A 10,257-nucleotide genomic window follows, 5' to 3' on the forward strand; every position below is an offset into this window, starting at 1 on the left:
ATAAAATATAAAATTTTGAGGTTATTTTTAAAACTTCCCAAGTTCTAGTTTTTTTTTTGAGAACTTGACATTTTTTGTCAAATAATGACAAATTATATAAATAAATACAAGTTCCTAAATATTTTTAATTTTTTTTCCAAAAACTAATTGAAACCAAACGCTCACAGACAGTGGTATCTTAGGTGGGACATATGCATTTCATAATTTTCTGCAATGTCCTTGTACACAAGTCGTCTCTCTCTGTCAAAAATTTGAATTGGAAATACCTGCATCTCTCACATAACCCCTGGCTACTCTTTTTTTTCCCCTTTTGTTTTCCCTCTCAAACTCATGTAAACCCTTGAAGTCACCATTTTCAGTTGTGGTTCTTGAAAACAAAGACCCCCTTTTTATCCTTTTGCCACTTCTCTTGAAAACACAAAGTGTTTCCGAATTCATTCTTTATTTTTGGGGATAAAAAGAAAATGGGGAGTTGTTTGAGCAAGAAGAGCACTTGTTCTTCTCCTCCTCTTGCACTTGTGAAACAAAATCAAGAAGCAGAACCTAAATCCCTTGTAGAAAAGAAGAAAGTACAGGGGCAAATAGTGAGAAGAGAAATCTTTGTTATCAAACACAGGATAAGCCATGAACAAGGGTCTAAAGACGACGAGGATAATTTCAAGGAACAAAGTGAATTTGCACCATTGAGGAGGACTTCAAGTTGTACAAAACAAGAAGTTGATGCTATTTTGATACAATGTGGGAGGCTTAGCAGAAGCTCATCCCCCAACAAAGGTCTTCCTTTTTCAGGTGCTGCTGAATCTTCTGATAATACAAATTTCAACCCCAATAGAAGTGGAAAGTATTCTATTTCCAAGAAAAGTTGTGATTTTGACAATGAAAACAGAAGTAATGGCAGCAGGGGAGGGAGTAGAAGGGCGAGCAGATCTCCTGTTAGAAGATCTGAATCACCAATTACTGCTTCTACTGATGCTAATGGGATTAATGTTAGACCAGGAAAGATGGTTTCTGTGCCTGCTACTGTTTCATCTCTTATGGTGGATAAGAATGCTGAGCTGATTTCTACAGCTACTATTCAGAGGATTCAAGTGAAGAGAAATGTGGGTACTGCATCTCCTCGTGCTCGGTCCCCAGCAAAGGTGAATTTGAAGGCATCAACTGAGAACATTAATTTTCAACAGCAGCCCTTGTACCTTAGCCGCAGCAATTCCAGGAAAAAAGAAGATTCTCCTTTCAGAAGGAAACCTCCAAGTGAGATTGATACCCCTGTGGTGGTCACTGAACCAATGCCCTTCTATATCCAGGTTGGCTTTTCTAGTCCCAAGCAACTCTGGAGATACTAATTATGCTTTACATTCTCTATTCATGGATGTTCTAACGATTAAACATATACTAATTATTTCAATGAATATGGTATGATTCAAATGCAGAAACTGAATGCAGAAAATATAAACAATGGCAAAGTTCTGCAAGGAACTGAGCAAAAACTTGGCATCAGCAAAGCAACTCTAGATTACGGCCTTACAAATGTTTATGGCAAAGTCAAGGAGCAGCAGCAGCTGGCACAGGAAGCTAAAGCATTGAGAACAAATGCTGCGATGGATGTGGTTGCTTCAGAATTCAAAAGCCTAGTGCCTGAGGGAACAAGAAGAAGCAGGTCGCCGAGGCTATCCCGAGACATAGACATTAATCATAGAGTTCAGTCAAATCCTACTCAATCATATACTGAGTTATTGCTTGAGGACATCCAAAACTTTCATCAAAAGAGCAGAAACCCTTCATTTTCACTTCCATCTTGTGTAACAAAAGCTTGCTCAATACTGGAGGCAGTTGCTGATTTCAACTCAAGCACAACTTCCAATCTATCCAGTGCTTTCTCTGAAGACAGAAGAAGTAACCCCACAGTTGAGCAATTTAACAAGAATACCAGTGCTTCTTTACGAACCAATCCTCAGGGTAAAAATAGGTTAGAAATAAAGGACCCATACGTGGAGTCTGAGGTTGCTCTAAGTGATAACTTTATGGAGCCTCCCAGAAAACAGAAGTATGCAAACTTCGAACGGGGAACTGATGGAGGTTATATGGAAGAGATAGAATCCTCAGAAAGCAATAGTTTTGTTGGTTATCAGCGACGTAGGTGTTCCCCTTCCTCTCGAGAACCAAATTCAGCCGATTCAACCGATTCTTGGGATCCTCCGAAATCTTACAGTAGGCTGTATATGAATCCATTAGCCTTTCAAAAGTGTACAGTATCTGATCATGTCCCTGATATGGATGAAGGTAAAAGTAGACTGCAAATTAGGGGATTCACATAACATCTGTGGCAGCTGCAGCTGCTTCAACTGATTAGATATATGCAATTTGTTCGAGGATTGATATGTCGATGTTGTGGTTGCACACTTTGCAACCTTTTCATCTCCGTGTTTACAGAATCATTTCCTTAAGTAGCTGAGTTGCAGATATTCTTTTAAGCTCTCAGACAGACATATGGGGGCTAATAATGAAGTTTTACATTTATACAGATTTCAAACTTGATACTAATATATTGGAATAGGCACAGATACATATGTTAAACCTGATGCTGTGGTAGCATGAGAATTCTTTACACAAATCTAACACTTGCAATGAAGTTTCTCTACACCTAATGTGATAATACACCATCTTGAATCTCATGTTTCACGATTTCTGGTACATGGCTGGACAGGAAACCACCTCCAAGCAAGTTCCTGCCTACATATTAACTGGTGTGTGTTCTCTTGTAGGGGCCCTAATATAATCTTGAAATATTTTCTATACAGTGTGTCTCTTCTGCAAATGGAGTAGTAAACTGCTGAGCTTTTTTCTCTATCCAGACATTAGGAGGATCAGTTGATTGCCAGCTATATTATTTTGTATCACTTTTGTAATTAACCATGTAAATTGCAGCCACTGTGACAAATGCTCCAATTAGTTGCACGGGTGTGAAGGTCTCATCTAGATATAGGAACCTGTATTGGAGTTGAATAACTTAGGCAGATCCAAAAGGAAAGAATGCGGAGACCAAAAAGTGAAGATAGAAACCAAATCAAATGTATTCTGCGTTGAACTATAGTCCTAAATATTTTTTCCTAGAAGCAGTTGCAACTGATGACCAATTTGTTGATTGAGATCAAAATAACTTTCATCAGCTTGTTCAGGAATTAATCTTCTGATAGGAATCTTACCCAAAAATCGATGCAAACATTGGAGTTAAAAAGGTAAGGGAGCTGAGCTTTGTCAGGCTACCTGCAATGCTTAGTCTAAGTTAATATTGGTTGCAACTGAAAAAGCAAGGCATAATGCATAGTTAACAATCAGGGACCTGAATCTAACCTCTTGTTGCATTGTAGAAGTATACACCATAGCTTATGGCACTTCCAAAGATTGAGGTATACAGCAAAGCCAACAAGTCATTTGATGTTAGTTCCATCAAACTCCCACTAATGACAGGTTCATGATTGAGAATTGAGATAGCCACCAGAGGAATTCCCCCAATAACCATGTGCTGTAGATTGAGATATCTAGAGTTAGCACTGCAGTTTGAGCATCAAAATTATTGTGTAGTACTATTCTATGAAACCATGTACTTAAACCATACTTTGTTTCCAGTCATGCTACCATTGGTTTCAGTGTTAAAAGTCAAGTAATACATAACCAAGCCCGTTGCTAATTTCTGTTTTTAATCTGTAAAGTCAAGCAGCTGTAATTGGGAACAAATGGAACAAAGACCAATTTTATAGCCAAGAATGGTTTGATGACACAAGCACTAGAGTTCTTAGTTGTTCACTGTTACAAACCTGATATACGATATAATGAACTTCAACTCAGCAGTAGAGTAATACGACTTACCCATCCAGTAGCCATGACTGGGTCCGAGTATTTAGAAACCCAACGGACCATTACTGTGCCAACAGCCATGCTTTGTGCTGCAAGAAACATCCACCACTCTCCACTTCCCCAGAGTGAAAAGTTGCTGTTATCAAAAGAGAGAGCAGGTACCTGTACAATTAACTCAGTTATTTCAAAGCTGTATTAGTTAATGACAAAAGGGTAAAATTCCCACTATTGCATTTTATATGGCGCTCTCCCTCTTTCTGTCCGTTAAAAAAAAACACCTCCATTTGGGGACTTCAGTTTAAACAACCTATTTTACTTTAATTGACATGCCTTGTAACAAATGAAATGTCATGGCAATGTTTAAAACTTCTAAGGGTACTTCTGTTATAAGCCAAAAGTCTTTCTTTCACTCTTAAACCTCGTGCCCACTCGAACCGCCATAGAAAATAAAATGGATGGAGCAAGATTTATGACCATCAAAGGGTTCTCCTACATTAGATATTAAGATTCTCTCCTTTCTTTTTCGTTTTGTTTTGGGCAGATCTAGTGGACTAATTGGGAAAAAATCTTCAGTTAAGGATTGCACTAATTTCAACAGGTTAAAAGCTAGTAAACATAGAAATAACGAAAGGAAATATTACTGCAAACACATTAAAAATCATCTTCACCCTCTTTTAAGGGAGAATGGATTTTACGTGTTCATAAGTGTATGCACATGAAAAATGAACTGAACACCGAAAAGTTGTCAACATGCATAAAAATGAACAAATAGCATATACACATAGAGACCGAGGCAGGACCCACATTAACACGTTAGGGTACCTAGGCACTCGTAGGTCTTGGTTGAAAATATCCATGCATATAAGTACACACACACACACACACACACACACACATAATTCTTAAAAAATTGTCTATTTATGTGAAGGCGGCACCCACAATCAAATAGCAGCAATGGGTGCACTGGTTTAGCCACTACCTCTCAAGGGCCTCATGCACTGGACGCTCAAGATTGAATCCCCATCTATAGCAGAGTTTTGTGATCCTTTTTCACTTTGCTGCGGACCTACACGAGTAGTCAATGACCCTCTTCCTTTTTCCCTTGATTTTCCCTTTTCCTTTTTTTCTTCTCATTGATACCCTTTATTAAATTTTTACCCTTTAGAGTACTTCTAGTTGGTGTTGTTTCACTTCGTTGTGTTATGGGACAATGACAAAGCAGAGCATTCTCCTCCAATTCCTCTTTTAAAGGTTAATTTTTTCTTTCTAAAGGTTAAATTTAGTAGTTCACGATCTTATTAATTCTTTTGGATTTGCTATCACTTTAGGTTAATATGTTTTTGCTCAATTAAATAATATTTTCAATCCTCTCTATATATGTTGTTGTATACTAATATAGGCAATAACAACAACAACATACCCAATGTAATCCCACAAGTGAGGTTTTTAAGGTAAGATGTATGCAGACCTTACCCAACTATTTTCAATAAACCCTCGGCTCAAAAGAGAAGTTATTCGAAGTAGGGTTGCAAGAAAAATATGACAACAAAATATCTAGATACAAAACAAATGAAATTAACAAATAGTAAAACAAATTGAAGAATAAGAAACTACGTGATTATTAAGTACTATTAATAATAAAGCATAGTGGAGATAGGGCTAGCCCCTTGTCTCTCCCACCTAGAGTGCGACAAGACTCGACTATCTACTAACCTTCTACACTAATCCTCGACCTCTACACTTTTTTATCTAGTCATGTCCACACTAAGCTGAAGTCGTGTCATGTCGTGCGTAGATCTTCACTTCCACATCCAGTTTATGCATTAGGTCATTGAACTTTCAATCCAAGTACTCTTTTTTAGTCTTGCATAGCTTGAAACCTTTAGATTCTAGGGTATGTATCCAAAACGTATCGTTAACTCCACCGCGTGTCTCATCAATCAACACGATGTCATCTACAATAACTCACTGCCTTATTCGCTTTTGATTTTACTAATTGATTGATTTAATAACTACTTCAAAATATTTTTAAGATTTATTGTTAGTCATTATTAGTTCTCTTAATTCATTGATTGGCTAGTAAGTTTGTGTCTTCTTCACATGAGATTATTATAAGTATTTGAAATGAAGGCATTTCACATGCCTTCCTTTGTTATCATGATTGCTGAAATTTATGAAATGATTGTTTTTACTTTAATTTATTTGTTTATCTATAAAGGCATTTCGCGGTCGAACCAGTGTTATCAAAGGCGAAAAGCGCAAAAAAGCTCTAAGGTCCTTGGAGCTATAAGTGCAAAGAGCAAATAAAATGAAATATCAATTGTTTAGTGCTGCCTGTTTAGGGTTATACTCATTGGCAAGGTAAAGTACGCTTTAGAGTATATGACAATACTAAAGTACCCGCTAAGCGAGGCGAAGCCTCAACATGTTTTGCACCTCGCTGCAGCGCCTTTGACGACACTGGGTTGAACTTGAACATATGAAAATGTAAAAGCATTTTGATAAGGTTGAAATTGAGACAGTACCACAAACTGTTGGAGAAAAGCTTGAATTATATTCTTTATATCTTTTGCAGCATCAAAATAAAAAATATGTGAAACAATGGTAAAGTATGCTATTCAAATCTATTTTCTGCAAATTGAGAAGCATGTATCTTATCTGCAATTAAAATTCTGAAAGGCATATCCCCTTTTGAAAAAGTTGTGCTAAAATGTGTGTTTTTACATTTGTGTTGTCTGGATAGGTTGAGAACTTAATAAATCAAACAGAAAATGCAAGATCATCTGAACCCACTCAATGCACTGGTCTGGTTAGACTTATGTAACATTATAGTGCGCCCGAGAAACTTCAATTCCTCGGAGATTGGACTCAAAATCTTATCTCCATAGTTCCCCGTAGTGCATGCACGAAGCGCAGCACAAACTCTACTATCAATGTCTACAATCAACACCACTGTGTGTCTTTGGATGACAACATATCCAGAACAAAATTGAGCATCTGCAAAATCTAGAGTGTGGACACTACTCGAAGTTCAACAGTCAGTTTGACTCGAGGAAGAGGAACGAGACTGGTCAATTCACTTGAAGGGTGAAGTATTTACATTGCCCACATGTTGATTGATTGGTATGACTGGAGGGTAAGAAATCAGATTACTTCTTCCTTTCTACCATTTGTAAGGGCTTAACATGCTACGAGTTAAATTTTATTCTCTAACCAAATGGTTTTGACATACTATCCTCCTATCCTTCATCTTTCACCTCAACCAAACAGATGTTAGTCTACCTAGTCTCCTGTTTAGTGTTTAACATGAATTCCAACAGAATCATGAATTTGGTAAAATCTCTGCTTAAAGTTTTGATTTCTGATACCTACAATTTGTCTCTGGTATCATATTCTTCACCACTGTCTTTTGACTTATTTAGGGCACAAACACATGCCAAAGATGGACCGATTAGTATTCTGTTAATTATCATCCACAGCCTCCAGAGGGAGGGCAAGGATGACCCCTACCCATTCACGGGAAAATAAGTACAGAAATTGGTTATTTCCGGATAATATTACCTCAAGGAGTAAAAGGCCTATCACCCCGAGCACAAGACCTGCAGCTCCGACAGAACCTATGGACTCACCAAATAACAAAGCTGCAAGCACAGCCACCGTCAGAGGCTGTGAATCTATTATCACCTGAAATCACAATAAAATCTTGTTAAAATTAGGTCCAGGAGTCATTTATTTATTTTTTTATGACAAGGGAAACCCGCAACACTAATCTATTATCCTCTTCATAACATTGATTACAATCTCACAAGTAAAAAATTTCAACACTGCATAATACCACAAACTGCAATGACAAAGTAAATTCATCTTACACTGCCTAAGCCAGCAGATGTCCTCTGAAGTCCTTCTGCAAGAAATCCCTGTCCATCATATAAATCTAATGAGAAAGAATGATGGCCCAATGAAAAGAATTGTGCACTTGACTGAAAGCTTACACCAACAAGCATAGGTAAAACAGGTATTGATGAGATAGTGCAAGAAAGATACCTGAAAACAAGTAGCATCAACTAGAGCGAAGAGTGTAATAGAGAGCCAAGCATTGAATCCAGAGGGGAAATTCCTACCCCTTGAAGCAGCAAAAGCGACCAACATTAAACCAGCTGGAATTAACCTAAATGATGAAACGAAAAAAGGTCCAGTCTTTGGCAAAACCTCCTTCATTGCTACCATAGCTGTACCCCAGAAAAAGAAAGGCGAAATTAGCAATCCCCATTCCAAAATCGTCCCGAGCCACTCCACCCCTTCATCTCCTTGAAACCGAAATTTTGAATCTTTGGAGAATTCCTCAGAAGGGTTCACTACACACTCCACATCAAGCCCGGTTCCTACACAGTCTACTTCTGATGATGATTTCCGTTCAACCCCGGATTCAGTTTTTGAGCAAGGAGTAAACTTTTTGGTGCGACGCAGATGATTCTTGGACGAAATTCCATTTGGGTATTGTAGAAATTCATCCCTTCTGTGGTTAAGAGAGTGATGATGGAATAAAGATGAGGTTTTGCAAAGGGAATTTCTTGGAACAGTAGTAGTCAGTGAAGAGCAGAGAGGAGTAGAGGAAGAAGCCATTTTCTTCTTCCTCTCTCGTTTTTATGGAATACTTAATAATTCAACTTTCCTGCTTTTATAGTTTCTCCAGAATCAACGAACAAAAAAACAAAGGAACAAAAAAATCATGAGTCTCAAGGAGTGGATTTGAGAAAAAGAAGGGAACACTGAAATAACAGTTTTTTTTTTTTTTCTTCATTGAATGTCGTTTTGGGGGTGGTCTTTAAATTTTGATCCTCGAATCTGTAGTTTTAAGTTTTTGTTTTTATTATTCATTTAATAAATATTATAGATTTTGTTATAAAATATTATAGTGTGGATGATCACTACGTCAGAAAGTTAATCTCATTAATTATCTTCGTTATTTTCCTCCATTATGAAGATAACATCCATCTTTATGATCATTATTTTTGTAATCTTACACCTCCATAACCTCCCCCATTATTATCATGATTAGTGTCATGTTTATGACTAATTTTTTATAGAGAAAATACATAAACACACCACGAAAGTTGTTTCATTTTTGCAAAAACACACCTTAACTTTGAATGTGTCCTATTACCCTACGAAACAATTTAATACATTTGTAAATGGACCATTTTAACCCAGTTTGTCATCAATCCGTGTATATATATTAGCGCGTGATACTCACCTTCTTTAAATTATTTATTTTACTTCAAAACACGGGTTTAACCCTAAATCCGACCTGAAATAATTCAAAAAGACGCTTCACTTTTTCTCTTTTCATTTCTCACTTCCTCTCTTTCTTTTCCTCTGAAGAAATGATCGACTCTTTGAATTCACACTCCAATTTTCACGTTTGTTCGTCAATTTGTTGGGGGTACTAGCTGGTTAAAGAAAGAATAGAAGGTTAACAGGTTAGTCTGTCCATATTTATGTAGTAAAGATCATATTTTTCTTCATGCATTTATGATTTTTCTGGGGAAAAAACATGATTTGGGTTTATTTTAGTGTAAAAAAAATGTTAGAATCAACTTTGTTGTGCTATAGACTTAGTTCTAGCTGGATAAGTTAAGGATTTTGTAGTATTATGTTGTGTTATCGATTTAGTGCTACTGTTAAGATTTTGTAGATTTCACCTTTTCTAGTGTAGTATTGTAGAAATTATATGAGTTGATTTTATGTTATGGACTTAGTGTTACTGCTAGTGCAACTGTTAGTGCTAGTGTAATGTTGAATACTGCAGTATGAATTATTTCTGAGTGTATGGTTAAATTATTCCTGAATGTGTGATTAAATTAATTTGTCTACATGCTTCTTTCAGGAATCTTCATGTCTTTTGTTCTGATAACTTTAAGATAGTATCATGGGGGCAAAATTAATTTTGGACCCCCACCAGAATATATTAGGGGGAGTGTGTCAGAATTCCTAGATGTAGATGTTTATAGACTGTCTTACTTTGAGTTGAGGGGCTACATAAAGGATCTAGGATATACTAAAGAATGGGATTTTTTCATTAAGTGGAATGGGCTACTATTTCTTGTTAATTGTGACAAGGTTATATTTGACATTTTCAACATGATAAAAAATGGTGATGAAGTTGAGGTGTATGTTAGTCGTGGGGTGGATGAACCTGATCAGGCCCTACTTGAATTGGAGTATGTCTCCAATGTGAGGGATAATGTGTTAGGTGAGGAATCTTTGAATGAGGCTGAGGATTGTTAACCCTAATAATCAACCTCCTTCTTCTACTTCTCCTTCAAATCCTACTAATTGAGACTTCATTTGGTCTCCTGAAACTTCCAAGACTACTTTCGAAGTTCCTCATTTTATTGTACC

General features: G+C 36.9%; 2 protein-coding genes across 2 annotated transcripts; one reads left to right on the plus strand and one right to left on the minus strand.

Annotated features, from left to right (window-relative positions):
* Positions 1 to 464: 464 nt before the first annotated feature.
* LOC129872494 (uncharacterized protein At1g65710-like) lies at positions 465 to 2,315 on the plus strand. The gene is made up of 2 exons (XM_055947470.1): positions 465 to 1,304; positions 1,431 to 2,315. The coding sequence occupies exons 1-2, from the start codon at positions 465 to 467 to the stop codon at positions 2,313 to 2,315; spliced, it is 1,725 nt and encodes a 574-aa protein (XP_055803445.1).
* Positions 2,316 to 2,432: 117 nt separating this feature from the next.
* LOC129872892 (WAT1-related protein At3g02690, chloroplastic) lies at positions 2,433 to 8,645 on the minus strand. Its single transcript, XM_055947841.1, has 7 exons — positions 7,900 to 8,645; positions 7,725 to 7,772; positions 7,417 to 7,539; positions 3,868 to 4,017; positions 3,352 to 3,523; positions 3,204 to 3,264; positions 2,433 to 2,987 (listed from the first exon to the last, which is right to left on the minus strand). The coding sequence occupies exons 1-7, from the start codon at positions 8,476 to 8,478 to the stop codon at positions 2,885 to 2,887; spliced, it is 1,236 nt and encodes a 411-aa protein (XP_055803816.1). The 5' UTR covers positions 8,479 to 8,645; the 3' UTR covers positions 2,433 to 2,884.
* Positions 8,646 to 10,257: the final 1,612 nt, after the last annotated feature.

The sequence above is a fragment of the Solanum dulcamara genome, chromosome 11, assembly GCF_947179165.1.
Source record: "Solanum dulcamara chromosome 11, daSolDulc1.2, whole genome shotgun sequence".
Taxonomy (NCBI): Eukaryota; Viridiplantae; Streptophyta; class Magnoliopsida; order Solanales; family Solanaceae; genus Solanum; species Solanum dulcamara.

Coding starts and splice junctions, on each gene's coding strand:
- LOC129872494 (XM_055947470.1), top strand. CDS start 465: ATGGGGAGTTGTTTGAGCAAGAAGAGCACTTGTTCTTCTCCTCCTCTT. Junction 1,305..1,430: donor CAATGCCCTTCTATATCCAG/GTTGGCTTTTCT, acceptor ATTCAAATGCAG/AAACTGAATGCAGAAAATAT.
- LOC129872892 (XM_055947841.1), bottom strand. CDS start 8,478: ATGGCTTCTTCCTCTACTCCTCTCTGCTCTTCACTGACTACTACTGTT. Junction 3,524..3,867: donor CAGTCATGGCTACTGGATGG/GTAAGTCGTATT, acceptor CTCAATCTACAG/CACATGGTTATTGGGGGAAT. Junction 2,988..3,203: donor ATGTTTGCATCGATTTTTGG/GTAAGATTCCTA, acceptor ACTCCAATACAG/GTTCCTATATCTAGATGAGA.